This window comes from Micromys minutus, assembly GCF_963924665.1.
Source record: "Micromys minutus genome assembly, chromosome: 29".
Taxonomy (NCBI): domain Eukaryota; kingdom Metazoa; phylum Chordata; class Mammalia; order Rodentia; family Muridae; genus Micromys; species Micromys minutus.
The window spans coordinates 27,418,407-27,436,758 of record NC_137964.1 but is presented as its reverse complement, the minus strand read 5'-3'; the positions used below and the strand labels follow the sequence as shown (position 1 = coordinate 27,436,758).

At 49.2% G+C, this 18,352-nt stretch overlaps 1 protein-coding gene across 1 annotated transcript in view; it reads right to left on the bottom strand.

Moving 5' to 3' along the window:
• Positions 1-4,179: 4,179 nt before the first annotated feature.
• LOC308439504 (inactive 2'-5' oligoadenylate synthetase 1C-like) overlaps positions 4,180-18,352 on the bottom strand; it is a gene marked incomplete at both ends in the record, with an annotated part of 57,965 nt that continues 43,792 nt past the window's right edge. Inside the window, 5 exons of the mRNA XM_080941330.1 lie at positions 4,180-4,191; positions 5,078-5,231; positions 5,876-6,108; positions 8,782-8,978; positions 11,172-11,460. Of these exons, the coding sequence (XP_080797456.1) occupies positions 4,180-4,191; positions 5,078-5,231; positions 5,876-6,108; positions 8,782-8,978; positions 11,172-11,460 (885 nt within the window). The remainder of the gene's footprint in view (positions 4,192-5,077; positions 5,232-5,875; positions 6,109-8,781; positions 8,979-11,171; positions 11,461-18,352) is intronic.

Genomic DNA, 18,352 nt, shown 5'->3' with positions numbered 1-18,352 from the left:
AAAGGTGTCCTGATGACCATCTTCCCAAACTCCATGGTGCTATCCCCTTTCTGATGAGCTCCCGGTGTACAGTCATGGTACCCACCCTCAGGGCTGGTTTAAATCCCCCTCCTGGAAGCATTGCAGACTCCTGACATGACTGTTTTTCGTTGTAGCCAGAGAAACCATGTTTCTTACTGTGAGCACCCCAGCATTGACCCAGGAGGCTCCAGAGTCAGACCATTGTCCCTCTGCTGCAAGACCTTGACCTAGAGAGGACAGGAAGGTGCTCAAGGCTCCTGTGAGGGGCATCGAACCTGTGATCAGACTCCAGGCTTCTGATCCCTGCCTGCCTTGTCCCCCAGCAGTGTCCTCTGGGGGTCAGACTCTGAAGGAAAGAGAACTCAAGGTTGACTTCCATCTGTCCACCTGTTGGGAGGTTCTGACCAAAAATGTCTGATCAGCAACAATAAACTACAGCAGGTGCCATGAGGGTGTGTGTGAACTCTGAGATGGGCCCTAGAATTACAGTGCAGGTGTCTGTGTGTGTGTGTGTGTGCGTGTGTGTGTGTGTTCATGGTTCAACTAGATGAATTTATAGAGCACTTATTACTTACTCTATATGATCCAGACCTTCAGCAGTAGTTAGAGCAAAACCAAACTGCTACAGTTTTTGAAGGACGTGCGATCCTTTCAGGTCCCTTGTTCCACATAACACAAGAGGGGAATCCTTCATTTCTTCTGTCCTTGCCTCCAGGACAAGATTCTAGCCCTGCCCTAACAGACACAGAATCTGTTCCCTGGTCCCACATGGACAGGGAACAATGAGACTGTGGCCTGTGTACTCAGGTTGCATTGAGTGACTACAACATGCAGGCTGGGGTCCCATAGGTCTGGGAAAATAAAAAGTGCCTGGAATTTGACACCTGTGACTCAGAAACAAGGTCACTAGTGGTGGTGACCAGCTTTGACACACGAGTTAAATCACTGTGATTGTGGCTTCCTTCCCGACTATCTGAGACAAAATTTCATGGTGCAACACCCACTCTGGCCTAGAACTCACAGAAATCCTCCTGCCTCACTGTCTCCTCTCTCTGTCTTTGTTTCTGTCTCTCTCATCTCTCTTATGTCTCTCTCATACATACACAAACACACAAAGACACACAAACATAGAAACAACTCCACGGTTCCTTTGATCAGTGTTGTGAAACAGGAGTTCATTTTTCTGAGTCAAAGAACTCACATGTGCACTCGGCAACACCTGCTCACTAAGAGTTTAAGGCACTGCTCAGGACCACCAGCTTCTAAAGCCTTGTCACTAACACCCACTGTCTGAGAGTGTGTGTGTGTGTGTGTGTCCTTCCAGCTCCTGTTCATTCAGTTCTTACTCCAGTGGCCTGGACAGAGAGGAACGGCCAGTTTTCCAGGTGTGAGAAGATACATGTCCCTCCACCAAAGAATGTACCACCCTCTGCCTTGTGCCTTATCTGAGTCCTCGGGACCCAATGATGCTGGTCTATGATTCCAGTATTGCTTTCTGAAACATCCCCAGATATACAGAGAGGGTTTTCATGAACAACGGCAGTGTTTCCCAATGTGTTTTGTCAAGCAGAGGGGAATCACTATGTCAGCTTTCACGCACAACATGTGAAAGGAAGTCTGCACATGATGTGTGATGGCCACATCCCAGTCCTCCATGATGAAATGATCTCTCATGTGGACCTTTGACAGCCTCCCCAATGATAACCAGTGTGGAGTTTAACAGCAGGGTACAGGAATGAGCAATGGGCAGCCTATGGGAGGAGCCTCATGGTGGCTGAATCGTTTCCATGACAACAGTGATGTAGGGTCTCTCTCAGAGATGGCCACAGTTGACACTTTCATACCAGAGCATCTGACTGCCATGTTGTGCAGCATCATGCCTGCTCCAGACTGGATCTGCTCAAGAGCCCTTTGCCCTGAGCAAGTTGCTCATCCCTGCTCTTCCTAAAGGATGCTGGATGGTGCTGACGTACCATCCATCCTGCCAGGGAAGTGTCAGGGCTTGAAAACAGACTTTGGGTATCCAATCCCTGACTTCAACTTTGACCTTCTGCCAAGGTCAGGTGACCCCTTCTCCACAGCCCCCACCCACTCAGTAAGTAGTATTTGCCCACAGAGGGAAGGTGAACTCTGTCCACCGCGGTTCCACAGAAGCATCGTCTACACTCAGTGGTTCCAACACTGAATCTGGATTCAGGTCAGTACCTGGGGGAGGGACCTGCTGTGACAGTCACTGCCCTCCCTCCTCTTCAACCCTCATGGTCTTTTCAAATGGTCCACATGGCTCCTCTCACAGTCAAGTTCACGAGCCTCAGACGGCGAGTGGAAACACACCTCTGGGTGTGTCTGTGAGCACCTTTCCAGAAATGTGTGCAGATGGTTTCCCAATGTGGCAAGCTGTCAGCTCGCCTCCTCATCTGTGGTGACATGTTGGGATTCACGTGGGGTACGTGACATTTGGGAAGATCAAATCTCAGGATGGCTAACCGGCTTTTGAGGAGGTTACTGAGCACTAAGGGCTCCTGTGCAGGACTCGGGGAAGCTGGCGATCCTCTGAGAGGTTTGAAAGCCCACCCTCACCTCACGCTGCATACATATGCTGTCCAAATGCAAGCAGATGGATCCTGAGCAGAGAACTCTTAGCCATGAGATCTTGGTGCTTTGACTCTGACACCAAAGCCACATGCAAATCAGGATGATCCTTTTAGGTCAGGCGTCATGCAGGCTGGGTAAGCACTCTGCCACATAGCCACACACATACAACCTCCCCTCTGTCAGACACTAGGCAAGTCCTTCCCTGCTGAGATATACTCACAGCTGCCATTTTTGATCTTAAAGATCATCTGTCCATCCCACCGAGGAGAAATGGGATGCAGCCATTGCACATCATGCACGGAATCCCATGAGCGTGGGGTGGATGAGGGAAGACATGATGGGTGCACAGTTTGGCAGGGGACCACGGCCATTGTTTATTAAAACCCTCTGCGTGCCTGGAGCTGTTTTGGAAGAGCAAGACTGGAGCCACAGACCAGCGTCACTGGGTCCCCAACAGCTCAGATAAAGAACAAGGCAGAGTGTGATTTGTCCTGTGTTCCGGGGGACACTGGGGCTCCTGGTCCTCAGGGCTGCTACAGTGAGAACTGAATCATGAGAGCCAGGGAGACCCACCCCTCCTTCACGGAGATTGAGAGTGGACGCTGGGGACAGGAGCAGGGTCTGGGAGCTGGTAGCCCTCAGCAATTCAGTGCATTCTTAGTGAGAAGGGGCCCAAGTGCAGACAGCACAAGTGGGTATACCATGGTTAATATATTTGTGTATTTCTAAGAATGTTGGTTCACAACACTGAACTATGGAACCATCCAGTCTGTGTGTGAAGGATGAGGTGTGTGTGTGGGTGTGGGTGTGTAAAAAACTCCAGAACTTAGATACCCGAGGCAGATGGAATTTTGTGAATTCAAGACTAGCATGGGAGATAAAAGATCCAGTTGGAAGGAGGAAAAGCAGAAGGAAAAAAAGGAGGGAGGGAGAATAAATTCATTTTAGTTTGATGCATTTTACTTTACTTCAGTGCTTCACACACAATCTAAGCTTTAAAGTCTCAAGTTTAAGAGCACACAATCTTAACTTTCTGCACTGCTGTGCATGTTGGAGAAACAATGCACCTCGATGCACACTGGCCAATTCCCAGGGCTCCAGAGCCACATGTGCTGCTGAACAGTTTCTATATGTGATGAGGACCCATCCCTCAGAGTACACACACCCCCTCATCCTTTGCTGTGCTTTATTGTTAAAGATCAGACGTTTTTTGGTCAGAACCTCGCAACAGGTGGACAGATGAAAGTGAAGCTTGAGTTCTCTTTCCTTCAGAGGACACTGCTGGAGGACAAGGCAGGCAGGGATCAGAAGCCTGGAGTCTGATCACAGGTTCGATGTCCCTCACAGGAGCCTTGAGCTTTCCTGTCCTCTCTAGGTCAAGGTCTTGCAGCAGAGGGACAATGGTCTGACTCTGGAGCCTCCTGGGTCAATGCTGGGGTGCTCACAGTAAGAAACGTGGTTTCTCTGGCTACAATGAAAAGCAGACAATTATGTCAAGAGTCTGCATTCTTTCCAGGCTCCTGTGTGATTTAAACCAGCCCCGAGGGTGGGTACCATGACTGATCAGCTGGAGCTCTATGGAAAAAGAATCAGCATACAAGGGTTCGGAAAGATGACCATCAGGACACCTTTATTACTATGCCCACTGAGGGTACATATGTCCCAACCTGCAGTTCCCTTCTTCATAACAGATCTGCCCAATGGGAGACATGGCCTAGCCACCTCTCTGCAGCAGGACAGCACTACAGGCCACTGTTCCCACAGCTGCCTCCCCCCAGGTCCCCTGTCACTTCCTTTCTGGCCGTCTGAGGTTTGTGTCTCACATCACTGCAGCCACGTTTATTCCCACCCTGAGGGCACAGGCGACATCATCAGTTCCCAGCATCAGGAAGACCTTGCCCCAGGAGGAGAAAGGTCCAAGTGCAGGTCCCTCTGTGCCTCTGTGGCTGTGACACAGCCCCACTGAGTCCCATTGGCCACATGACAATGAGACAGGGAAGACAGGATGCTTCATGGACCTGACGATTACTTCAGTGTCCTTGGGATTGAAGCCCTAACACTCTCTAGCTGAGCATGCCCGAGGCAGCAGCTTCAGACCTTAAAGTCTATGTATCTGTTTCTTCATCTGGGTGCACGTGTATGTGCCCTCATGTCCTCCTGTGTAACAGCACAGGCACGAAGGCCAGAGGACAGATTGTCTGATTTGTTTTCGTTCTACCATATGCATTCTAGGGATCAAACCCAGGTCTTTAGTGTTGGCAGCGCCTTTACCCACTGAGCCATCCTGCCAGCCAACAATATGAATAAAGGATGAAGAAATGGCTGTAAAATGAGGCAAGTGGCTGATCTCCACAGGAATGTGGAGACCTAAAGACAGACCACATCTCAGGGGATATATTCTCCAAATAGATGGAGTGACCGAAGCTATGTGCAAAGGGACAGGATGATGACAGGGCCTCACCGGTACATTCCAGCTGCAGACAATGGACATATCACAGTTCGTAAAAAATTTTGACTGCAGCCAGGCTTCTGCCTCTTCTGCCAGTGCGCACCAGCCCTGTGAGTCTGAACCAGCCACGTTCCTTGTTGGGTCAGCAGGGTCCAGGATCACAGGCCTGCAGAGCAACATCAGGGAGGGAATTGTGCATCTGGCCAGGGCCTCAGGTAACACTTCACAGGGGCAGGGGAGGAGCCCAGCAGAGCATCCCTATCCAAAGTTTGGCCAGAGTCCCTGCCCCACAGCATACATAAGCCTGGAGGGATTTTGGGAATGACCTGCAAGGCCTGGGTTCAAATCCTCTACCCTTTAGTAGCTGTGTGTCCTGGGGCAGGTGCCTCAGGCTCTCTGATCTGTGAGATGGGGAGAATTGGACCAGCCAGTCTCATGGGAAACTGAACACAGCACAGGACAAGGACAGGTCACTCCCTAGGGTGACATAGTTCTATTATTTATAATTAATTAGTCCATGGCAGGTCTTTGGTGCTTCAAAGCCCATATGATCCTGTTTCTGTTGTAAAATCTCAGTTCCCACTCCATGTTCTTCCCCTTTCTTTACTATCTGGGTCTGGACACTGTCAGAGCCTTGGTCTTCTCATCTCAGACAGGAGAGCCCACCCCTGTCTCCCAGGGCATTAGACCTCATAGTCAGGTGACAGTGCCCAGAGCAGGAGATACTGCATTGACACAGAGCTCCCACCTCTCCCTTCCACAGGACTGCAGCCTGACACCCTCAAGCACAGCCATGTGGGGACAAGCTACCTGGTTTTTTTGAGCTGTATGTGCAGGTAGTCATTGATCTCGTGTTTAAAGTCATAACACCATGTCCAGTAGATTAGAAGAAACCGATACTTGATGATCAGTTCTAAGACAGTTCGGAAGCACTGAGCTGTGTATAGTCCAGAGCTGTCTCTGTTCCCATATTCCCAGGCATAGACTGTGAGCAGCTCCAGGGCGTACTGTGGGGGCAGCGGCTGCCCCAGCTTCTCCTTACACTAAGAAGAGAAAGGCAATGAGAGAAACAGGGCACTGGGCTGTGGTATGAGAACCACTGCTCACAGGCTCAATTCAGCTGCCACCTGAGGATGTCCCTATAGGTTTATTGCCACACACCCACGCCCAGTCATTGAGATTCAGTCTCTGCCCCCTCCTGTGCTATAGCCAAGAGCTGATTGGTTGAGATCGACTGTGTGCTCCACAAAGACAGCTCTCACTAGCAGGCACAGGAGGAGTCAAGACACCATGAGTGACAGCTGGGAGTGAGGGTGGGGGCAGGACATAAGGAGTGCTCTATGGAAGTTGTCTCATGGTCTCTGAATAATTGGGAAGGGGCAGGGAGATGGCTCAGGGGTAAAGTGCCTCCATCCCTATGCAGGGGTGAGAAGTAGAGGCCAGATCCCCAGCATCTACATGAGTGTCAGGCTCTTGAGGCAGCTGACTCATAATCCCAGTTCAAGGGGGTGAAGATGGGGCTCCCCCATGCTTTGTGACTGACTGTCCAGAACTGCTGATCCAGCACACTGAGTGTCATATATAAAAGGTGGGGAGTGACTGAGGACCTGTTCTCACACTCTGGCCTCCACATTCTTATGCACACACAAGCGCACACACAGACATGTGCTCCCATGAACAGATATGCACAAACACCACACAGACTTTTTTTTTTTTAAAAAGTCCAGAAAAGTATTGAGGAAATCACCCACTGAAATAGGTCATATCTGGGAGTGACAGAAAAATAATATGCATCAAAAGTGATTCTAAGTGTTTGCCAAAGAAGGCAGAAGACACACAGGGACACAAAGCAGCAGCAGCTATAGTCCATTCAATTAGACACAGCTGAAGAGAGCGTCTGCTAAATAGAAAGTCGACTAGAAGAAATCACTAGAACAAGCATGGAAAGTCTTCCCTCCCCATCCCCTCTCCTCCTACAGCAGCAATATCCCTTGCTATTCCCCAAACCCTTGTTGCTCTGAGCCCCTCTGCTCTGCTTCTAACCACTTTTCCTCTTCCATTTTCTATTGTCTCACCTAATGCCATTTTTATTTCTCTTCGTCAATCTGACATCACGAGAAGATAGACCCACAAATGACAAAATGACATCAGCCCTGACTGGAGTCAGGCTTGATCAGTGTGGGAGGTATCAGCCCATTGTGGGCACTGCCTGTTTTTAAAGATCAGACTCATCTCCCAAGCTTATCAGGCAGTAAGCAGTATTCCTCCATGGCCTGTACTTCAGTTTCTGCCTCTGCTTCCCTCAGTGATGGAGTGTGGTGCAGGAATGTGAGCCAGACATTCCCTTTCCTCCCCAATTTACTTTCCAGCATCATCTTTACCCCAGCAGTCAGAGCAAAACTGGACAGAAACTGGTCCTAGTGAGGGGACACTGCTGTGACTGACCCGCCATGTTGCTTTGTGGGAGGACTGAGAAGGGATGTGGCAACTTTGGGTGGAAAAGCTGTTGAGAGCTGAGATCCTAATGGGCTGTTTGTGGGAACTTGCAGGACAGGAGCTGAGAGGCAGGCAGAGGGCAGAGGCTGGAGTGAAGGTTCAGAGAAAAGCAAAGACCCCATCAGGGCTGTTTGTGTGCTATGTTAGGATTAAGAATCAGTCATTTCCCATCAGTTGGGGCTGAAAATCAGCTCAAATAACTTAGAAAACAGCAGGATGGGGCTGAGGCTTCTAGGACGTTTCCTTGTGGGTCAGGAAACAGAATCTGTTGCCCAAGACTTCATCTCCAGGTATCCGCCTCACCTGGAACTGCAGAGAGGTCTCTGGGGTCCCAATTCCCATGAAAACAGAAGGTTTGGAAGTGTCATGGGGTGCAGCTGAGGCCTGGAATTGGGATTGTCTAGGAAAGCCATTGGTGAAAGTGCAGCTAAACTTCAGTGGAGATCCTCAAGACACTGGACTTGCCCTGAGCAGGAGACAACTGTCAGGACAGAGGAATGTGAGAACAGAGCTGGCCTGAGCCTGAGACCAGCTATGTGCACTGTGGATGGCAGAGCCTCAGAGCTCAGGGAACTGTGGTCCCAGATATCAGATACTGAGTCTTTTGCTATGATTGTGACAGTGACTCGGTTCTTTCCTCTTGGAATAAGGAAGACTTTATTAACTAGTGTTTCAAATTTTATACGAGACCTTCCTTGAGAGATTAATTTTGTTACATGTTGAAATTAAAAAAAAAATGATATAGTGTTTTATTGAGTGATATTAACTTGATGTCTGAGCAAAAAGTCAAGAAAGGAAAGGTTATTCCATAGACATGTGTGAGCATCAATTGGAAAGTGGATCTCTTGGGAATGTGAGCTTTGGTCAAGTGGACATAAGGTAGGGTCATGGAGCAGGAGACAGCCTAAGACAGTCTCTCAGCAATTCATGTGCTTGGTGCCATGCCTGAGCGGGTGATCTCTATAATAAAGCAAACTGAGTGACTTATGGAGATTAAGGCGGTGAACAGAATAACTTCACAGTCTCTACTCAGTTTCTGTCCTGACCTCCCTCCGTGGTGGCTGTGACTGGGATCTGTAACCAAGCAAGACCTTTCCTGCCCAAGGCACACTGGTCATGTGATAGAGCCATCATATTTATAGACAACAAACTAGAACAGATTTTATCTGGCCTGTACCCTCTCTACACATAGGGTCCAGGGTGTCTGTCCGGTGCCTTACCAGTCGATACCAGTGCTTGACCAGACGGACAAGATTCCACAGCTTGGGTGAACGATACTTCAGGAAGTTTTGATGGAGCTCCGTGAAGCAGATGGAGAACTGGCCCTCCTTCTCCAGGGTGGTGCACTCACGGATGAGTTGGGTGTATATTTTGCTGTAGTAATTGGAGTGAAAGTGTGTGTCGTTTCTTAGTTCATCTATAAAGGAAGTTTCATTCATATTTAGACTCAACCCTAATCTAAGAGTGTTCTGTACCTCTAGCGTCACAATCACTCTATATGGGCTTCTGTGAACATAAAGTTTGTCCACAGCCAGCATCACTCCCCATACAGACATGAGCCCCCCACACCTCAGGACTGCATACATGAATTGGTCCTGGAAAGTCTGTGCCACTCACTGGTTCAGTAGGATGCCTTACTCACAGGGATGGCTGCAGTGGTGGGAGGAAACAGCACACTGTGGTCACTCACAGGAGACCTACGCAGTCATCTGACAATGGCCAACCATGTTCTGTTGTGCCGAGGAGCACTGTACTGTACTTGTATATCATTTCTGCTGCTTACAGTCTCTGCCCTGTTTTGAGATGATAGGTGGATTGTGTGCACATGGATTCAGGAAACACACATTCAGAAGTCACAGGAGGAGATGGGGGTCTTCCTTTATAGTTTGTCACATCTCCCTTTACAGCAGGCTCTCTGTAAACATGGAGCTTGACTGGCATCCACCAGGACACAGAGATTCTCCTGCCTTTGTCCCCATAGCACAGGGTTACAGGTCAATGTGTAAGATTAGGTGGGTGTTGGGGATTTGAACTCAGGCCCTCACACTTGTGCCGCAATCACCATCATCCACTAGTTTTCTCCCCAGCCACTGTGTGTCTGCAGTGCCTAACTTAATGTCATGTGGTATAGGTTGTCCAGGTCCTGAGAGCTTCGGGATATGGTGGTGGTGGAGGTGTGTGTGTGCCCTGTGAACTTTTACATTGGATAGGGATCAGGCTATGAAAGTGATGTATGTGTGGCTATGTGTAGTTGTGTGTGCACATTTGAATAGTCCAGGAAGGGTACAGGTTGGGTTAAGGCATCTGCAGGTGTGTTGCCATGGTTGCTGCAGGCCACACCATAAGGCTTTGATGCTGGCACTGACCCCAAATTAGTCATGGATGGCGCTTGGGACAAATCCAGTTTCTTGGTGACCCAGGAAGTTCTCAAGAGCTTATTTACTCTTTTAGGATCCAGCACATAGTAGGTTTCATTTGCTGATTCTGGGGTCCTCTCTCTGGCTGTCATCCCCATGAGCATTCCCAAGGCAGTCCTTCTCTGAAAGACTTCCATCCCATTGGGAAGCTCCCACTCATTTCTGGTGCACTCCCTCTGAGCCTGCTCCAGTGAGCAGGGTTCTAAGCCTCTTGAAATTTCCCATAGCAGGCTGCCTGGCTTCTAATCCCAGGATGGCCCTCTCAGTCCCAGCTGCCTGAGACTCTGGGCTCTTCATTGCTCCTCTAAGTCAAACACCTGCCTTGTCTCTATATTAATAACAGCAGTTCAGACAGTGGCCAAGAGGGGGTGCTGAGCTTCTCTTCTAAGTACAGAACCTCAAGTATTCTACATGCTTCCCAAACCCATACAGTTTTCTTCTGGGGGTGGTGTTCCTGGTTTTCTTTGGTTAGAGTTGGGCAATTTGTAATTTTAAAGACACACTGTGTGCCCATCATGCTTGGTATTAGAGATCTTAATGTAGAGGATCATTAATGTGCAACCATATAACAATGTGTGCATGTGGGAGTTTGGGATTTGTGGCGGGAGTCCACACTAAAATCCCAGTTTTATGCAGGTGGAGACAGGAGAATCCCTCAAATTCACTGGCTGACCAGATGGCTTAACTTGAACCTGGCCGATCCACCTTTCTCAAAACAAACAAGCAAACAAATTTGCCTGTCTTGTATGGGGAGGAAGAAGCCCCAGTGTGTTCTGAATATGTCTAAGTATAATTGTTTACCGGAGACTCATAGCCTGCAGACACTTCTAGGAGAATAGGCACCCCTCCCCCAGCCCTGTGTTGTATCTAACGAACACACTGAGGCTCCAGGTGCCAGAGATTCTGGGTTCAGCTCCATGAGAGCACAACCCCCACCTGATCCCAGATTCTTACTGCAAGAGCCATGAGGGTGGGAAGCAAACTCCAAATCAACCTCTCAACAAAAACAGGCTTCTAAAAAACCAACTTTAAAGGCTGGCCTCTGGCCATTATTCACACATGCAAACATATGCATAGACTTGTGCATATATGTGAACGTGCTCCCCAACACACACACACACACACACACACAAATAAACAAAATTCAGGCATAAAGAAGGGCAGGCTGGAGGCTCTGCTGCTGGCTGACTTACACAGGACATCATGGGCTGGCTGCACTTGAAATTCCATTTCCTGCTGGAGCTGGGGGGAGCTCAGCTTGAAGCTCAGAAACCTAGGGTTGGGCTGCTCTGAGCTCTGGACCTCAAACTTCAGTTTAAATTGCTTCCATTGCTGCAGCTGACACAGGTGTTTCTGAATTTCCTCAATGAACTCTCCCCGCCGCTTTAACTGATCCTCAAAGCTGGTGAGATTGTTAAGGAACACCACCAGGTCGGCCTCTGACCTGCCCTTGAGTGAGGTGTGTTCATCGTAGGAACCGCCCTAAAAGACAAGGTTGAGAATGACAAGGGGCAGGTAGAGCCTCGCTGGGCCTTCCAGATGCTGAACAGAGTAGGAGTCCATCACTGAGAGTGACCCTTGGGGGAGAAAGCTGACCCATGTGTAGTGGAATTCTACTCAGCCTTGAAGAGTGAGATTGGAATCTGTAGGAAAATAGATGGACCTGGATCTTGTGGTACAGGAGACAAAGCAAGAATGTACATCATTCCAATTCTGGCTTATCTGTTTCTATCCCAATTTAACTCTGTGTGTGTGTGTGTGTGTGTGTGTGATGGAAGGCCACTCTCTGGGAGAGCTCACATTCAAGTACAAGGGAGTGTGTGAGAGGAGACTGAGTACATTTCCTCAGATGTATGAAAGTGCTGTCGTTCTCCCTCCTTTTAACAGAGCATTGGGAGAAATGCACCATGAACACCGTAGAGGAAGAAGTCTGGAACAGTTTTAACATTTCCTCTGAGATCCTTCCGTATCAAGGACACTGAATTCACAGAAAGACAATAATTGAGAAAATAGCAAGTAATGTGCAGTGGTCCTCCCTAAATAAAATGCCGAGCACAATCACTAACAACCACACTTGTGCCCCTGACATAGATGAGTGGACATTACAAAATGACATCTTTACAGCCTTCACAGTCACTGAGGTAGGGACCGCTGACATAAAGTCCCATGTGACAGAGGGGACCATGGGCAATGAGCTTCCATCAGTCTGTCATCCAGCAGGTGGGGTCTGTTCTGTTCTCTGCCCTGTGCCATAGCTGGGGTGTACATGAGCACCCTGCACAGAGCAGGGAGGTAACTGAAGCCCCACTCAGGACTGCAAGCTGACTATGAGAGCCCTCTCCCAGCCCACCCTGGTCAGCTCAGGCTAATGGACTCACCATCACGACCCTGGAGACCCTCACAGGGTGGACGGCACTTTCAAAGCATCTCTCTTCCAGGAAAGCACTGATGAAGTCAATGTCTGCTCTGAGCTCAGTAAGGAAGGTGGTGTCAGGAAGGAGGTGATCCTCTATGAACTTGTCCAGCTTCCAGATTGGGGTTCTGCTGAGATCCCTCTGCATCCTGAGGCCAGGAATGTTTGCTGACTGCAGCCTGGCCTCAGGAGTCAGCTGCCCCTTATAGCCATAGCTGGTTCCTCTTCCCAGGAAGGGCGGGGCTATGTAAATCAGACCTCCCCACCTGCCACCTCTGGCTCCTGCTCCCTGACACTCTGGGGTTTATTTGCCTGATGGCATTTCTTTGGATTGTCAAACCTTCATCACAGCAGGCTGTGGATGAGGATGCATGAAGCATCAGATAAACACACACACACACAGGTGGATAAAACAGGAAGAGCAAGTGAGAGAAATACAGAAGAAGGCAGGTACCACTGCCAGCACAGCTGTGGTGGGTTTGTCACAGGTGACTGGTCCTAGCTGAATATTGTAAGGAGCTGTCTGCAAGGGCACAGATAGCTTCTAGTTCTGACTTTGGGCCTCACAGTGCTGTGGGTTCTCACACCCATGATGTGGCCACCATCCAGGGCATCATGTGAGACAGTCCCTCTGCCCTCTACCCCCACCTCTATCAGTCTGTTTATAGGACAAAGGTTTCACATCTTTAATATGGAAACTCATTCCTTTGCCCAGGATGGATGTGAGCTTGGGGATCAGCCCCATTGGTCTCCCAAGTGCTGTGGTCACAGGGTGCCTCTCTCTCCAGCTGCACCCACCTGGGTTATCAATCAATTGCCACTCTCCACTCAATAGCATAAAGTGTTGACTTGTGCCCAGAACACAGTCTCAGGAGGAAGAGCCTGTCTCCATGACAACCTATCTGCCCAGCAGGAGTGGATGTTCATCCTGGCAGGATGGACCACACCTGTGATCCCTAGTCCTAGAGGGTGACACAGAAGTGAAAGAGTTTAAGACCAGCGGGCCCTACATGATGAGCCTGTCTCATTAAACAAGGAATGCACACATATATGTATACAAGCACACACACACACACATGCACACACCCACCCACATGCACACATACACACACACACCCACAAGCACACACACACACACACAAGCACACACACATGCACACATACACACACACACACACATGCACCACACCACACACCTAAATTTCTGTTGCAATGCTGCAGACAAGGATGAGAAGAGCGAGGGAATCAGAGGGACACTGGCTCTCCTGAGGTCTGGCCACAGCTCACTGACAGCTCTAAGGTTTTCTTTTTCCATGGTCACCTCATCAGGACAGAGGCAGGCCTTTAGCAAATAACATCGTCTTCACAGACTGGCTGATAGCAGAAGCTGATCTGTACCAGTTCTGTGTTCTCCTATGTATCTGAACAAGGTTCAGTCATTCCAAGGAGGCCAACCTCCTTGTCAAGTCTGACTGAGCCAGGGTGTGTCCAGGTCACAAGGGGTAAGATCCGGGATTGTCCTCCAGGTCACATGTCCAGCAGCTGCTAGGAACAGATATGGTCAGGAGCCCCTGAGGAACTGACCAGCTCTGCAGAAGTGGTTTGTGCCTCTTGAAAGGCAAAATATATCGAAATTAATTATTAAATTAAATTTCCTCCTGGACATTTTGTAAAATGTCCTCTGAAATTATCCTAATGTACATTCAATGCATTTTGATCAAATTCACACTTCCCTTTCCTCCCAAGTCACGCTCACCCATCCTGAAATACTGTGACTGTTTTAATGGGTCAACCACTGGATCCAGTCAGTGGTTCTGATATTCACAGGGGTGTGAGGACAACCACTGGGATGTGGGCCACCTGACAGGGGTGACACCCTGAGGAGAAGAGACTCTGTCTTGGCTGGGATTAATGCCAACTTGATTCACAGAGTCATCTGAGAAGCAGGAACTTTGGGGAGAGACACCTGCATAGTATTGGGTATAAAGATATGTGGAGCAGCCTGAAGTTCTCCCTGCTCATTAACGTAGCTGTGGTAGGTTTATCCCTGGGGCCTGTGATCGCTCAGCCATGGGGTCCCCACCAGCTGTGCAGGACCAGGTTGGAGTGTCCTCCTGTGGAGTGGTGCTCAAATTCAGACAGAATGTGTCCAGTCAATCTGTAAAACAATCCTGCCACTACTGCACACATGGGCACCCTGTGCCAGGTCAGTCCTCATTGGCAGAGTTCTCTGCTGGGTACAACACAAGGGTGGGCAATTCGTGCCAGTTAACAGTGCTGAAGAGAGCCCATGATAATTCCTTTCTGGCTCTGCAACATTCCAACTCTCCATCACTAAGTTTTAATTAGCTATTCAGCTGTGTAGAGTCGTTAACACCCATGTAGATTTCCTTCTGGTTCTTCTTCCCCTTTGTCAGGAAGTTCAATTTATAATCATCTTTGGGAGGTAGGGAGGGGAGCTGGCTTTGCCTGGGACCCTGGAAAGGGCTCCTGTCTTGCTCCCTGAGACAGGGACCTCTTAGCCAAGGACAGAAGAACACAGGGCCTCCTCCAGCTCAGAAAGGGAACAGCATGCAGGGTGCTGGGAACAGACTCTACAAAGACCCAGAGGTGGGAATAAAAACCAGAAGATACAGAAACAAGAGAAGCAGTTTGCCTGTGGGAGACAGACCCAGAATCTCTCAGAAGGCTAAGGGGATGGTCAATTCCTTCTTGGCTACAGCGACAAGTTGTGTGGTTTACTCTGTGGCAAGGTGACAGCAGTGTTTAAAGAGCTGAGAGGCTCTGGGTTAGAAACCAAAGTCCAGACATCAGCAGGTGGGGCCTTTCCGGGGTCATAACCAACCCTGTGTCTGCACCTGTGCCTTCTGTGCTCCAGCTGCCCCGCCTCGGCCTCTGCTCCACCACATCTGCACTGAGCCCATCATGAGCAGATGCTTCAGGACAGGGCCTTCCTTAAGATCAACGTGGGACCCAGGTTTGGTGTATGTCCCAGGTTCTTCCTCTCTTTGACAGCGCTGTCTAGACGTCATCAAACCAACGGCAGTGCCATGCCAAGGACAGAGACAGTCTCTGTTTCTCTTTGGGTCTTGAGATTGCAAATGCAAGCCAGACCAGAAGGAAAGGGCAGGGTCTGGGACAAATGCTGTGGTTCCAAGGCTCCTCTGGAGGTACCCAGCTGTCACCAGTGTCCTGCTTGGAGAGGAAGACAGGAATGGGGGCAGGGGGGATGTGTTTTGTGTCTCCCTCCTTGGCATGAGTGAGCAACTGCATACCACTTTAAAGGGGAGAACCAGGCCAAGATGAGCAGGGTCCAGTGTAGTTGGAAGATAGTGTTCAGAGCTGAGGGCTGAAGGGGCTGAGGAAGAGAGAAGGACTTGTGTGGGAGTCTTAGTGTGAACATAATGGGTCCACAGCTTGGCAGGAGACCTGTGGCCATGGTTTATTAAAACCCTCTCTGTGGATCTGGTGGTGTTTCATGAGAGGCAAGGCTGGAATCATAGACCAGCATTACCAGGTCCATGAAGGCTCAGATAAAGCACCAGGCCGAGTGTGAAGGGTTCTGTGTCCATGGGATATTCATCTTCTAATGCCTGTGGGAATTTGAGTTTCTGGACCTCAGGACTGCTAGTGAGAGAACTGAAGGAGTGTGGGTCAGAGAGACCCACCTTCTGCTTTACAGAGACACTGGGGACAGCAGTAAGGTGTGGGGACAGGAGCAGAGTTTGGGATCTGCTGGCCCTGAGCAGTTTCCTGCCGTCTTAGTGATCAGTGGCTCAAGTGGACAGAGCACATGAGGGCCTGTTGTGGTTGATGTGTTTGTGTGTTCACAAGATGCTGGTTCATCACACTGACCTATGGAACCATTAGGTCTCTGTGTGAATTAGGGTTGGGGGAGGAATTCCAGAAGTTGAGACCTCGGAGATACTTGGAGTTCTGTGAATAATAATGTCCAGTTAATAGGAAGGAAAAAAGAACAAATATATAAAGAAGGAAATTAAGAAAGGAAGGAGAGAGAATAAATTAGTTTTGAGTTTGAGTCAGTGCATTGTGATTAAATTCAGGGCTTCAAATGTCTTCCTCACACAGACAACTAAGTTTGAAAGTCATCGTTGGTCACAGATGGCCCACAATTTTATTTTCCTGTACTCAGTGGACCTCAGTGTCTCCAGTGCTCTTAGTGCTGACTCTCCAGCCCCACAGTGTTGATTTTTTAAGAAGCAAATTCTTTAGCCTCTTGTGGGTCTTTATCTGTATATTTACAGAAGCCCATACCCAGAAACCTATAGTCTTGCTGAATGAAGACCATTTAGCATAGCTGATGTCTCAGCTGTCTGAGCCCTGCTGGTGATGTTTTGCCTTAGGTATAAGTAAACATTGCACGTGACACTATTTTGTGTGTAGTTTTAAAAATCCCAAGCTTGGTCTGGCTAGGCACTGGGACCAGCAGCAGCTCATTTCTCCTTGCCTCATACTGAAAATAACCATCTGTCCCTGGTTCCCAAGGCTGGCTTGCTAAGCTGCCCAAACCAATCCTTTGAGAGAATGCCTAGAGCCAGTCCCACAGGGCATCTACCACCATGGCTGCTCTGCAGACCACCAGCGACCACTCAGTGGTGTTACCCTCTTTCTTGCCCACCTAAAGCGTCATAAATCAAAAACAACAAACAGCCTTAATATTTAATACCAGCCATATTTGTAATTCAGTAAATCTCCAACCCCAATATGCCTGTGCAAAGAACACACAACTCAGTTATAATATTCATAATCTGCCCACCTGGACTGGGCAGATCTACCACTACACTACTGTATTCCCCAGCTATGATTCCTTGCTATTGGCTGCTCCTCCAGGATACCTGGTTCTGCTCCATCTTCCACCTCCTCTTCCTCCAAAGTCCCCTCTTGCAGCCCCTCCCTCTCCACCTTCCTCTCTCTCCTCTAAAACGTCCAGCCCCGCCTTTCCCTTCCACTGCCCAATCACAGGCCCCAGTCTTTATTTGACCAGTGAAAGTGGGGAGCAGGATCACATGGATTTCCCTGAGTATGTGACCTGCTCCTCATCTGGGGCCGGATTAACCCGAAATTACAAGCAGCACCAAGGCGATCCACACACACTGTCAGGCCAGTTAGAAGAAGGATGCACAGCCAGGCACAGTGGCCACCCTGTAAGACCAGCACCGAGGGGACCAGCCTGGAAGAATCAGGAGTTCAAGTCCAGCCTTGGCCTCAAAGTAAGACCACAACAAGAAGGAAGTGAAAAACTCTAAACAAAAGATGAGGAGAGAGAGGCAGAGGGTTGGAGGGCAGCAAACAGTTTTTGATGTGGCCTTTGGTGGTGGCCCCATGAGAGTGTCTCCAGGACCTCCACCGCCCAAAGGCTCACTGTCGTCCTTGTCGTGGCCCTGAAAGATAGCTCACAGTATCCAGTGAGGACAGGAACTCAGTGGTACAGCCTCTGCTTTGCCCTTGGGAATGCCCTGAGTTGGCCCTTATGCCCACCCAGACCCCTCAGCACCACAGATTGAGTAGGGGAGGAGGTTTCTGGGAAGTCGGAGCTTCCTTTTAGGATTTTCTGTAATCCTAGAACTGCAAGTCCTCAGATAAAGAGGGTAAAAAGTCTGTTCAGGTGCTGTTCTTAAAAAGAAAAAAACATGCAGCTCCACCTAAAGTGGTTGCCGGAGTTGGAAGCCGAGCTCAGAACCCACCAGCCACCTTCTGAAGTTTCCTGATTCTGTTTCCCCTCTTCCCCCGCGCGTACGGATTGCTCTTAAAAACATGCCGTGTAACAGCTTTTTCCAAAAGAATATCTGGGAAAAATGAAACCAGTTTCCTTATGAGTTCTTCCCTGGGTGGAATCTTAAGAAAGCTCAGGTTTGGAGGTACCTGGTCAGAAGCTCTGAAGTCATTGGCTGCCTGGGCATGGACGATTTGCATAGCCACGCCCTTCCTGGGAAGTGAAAA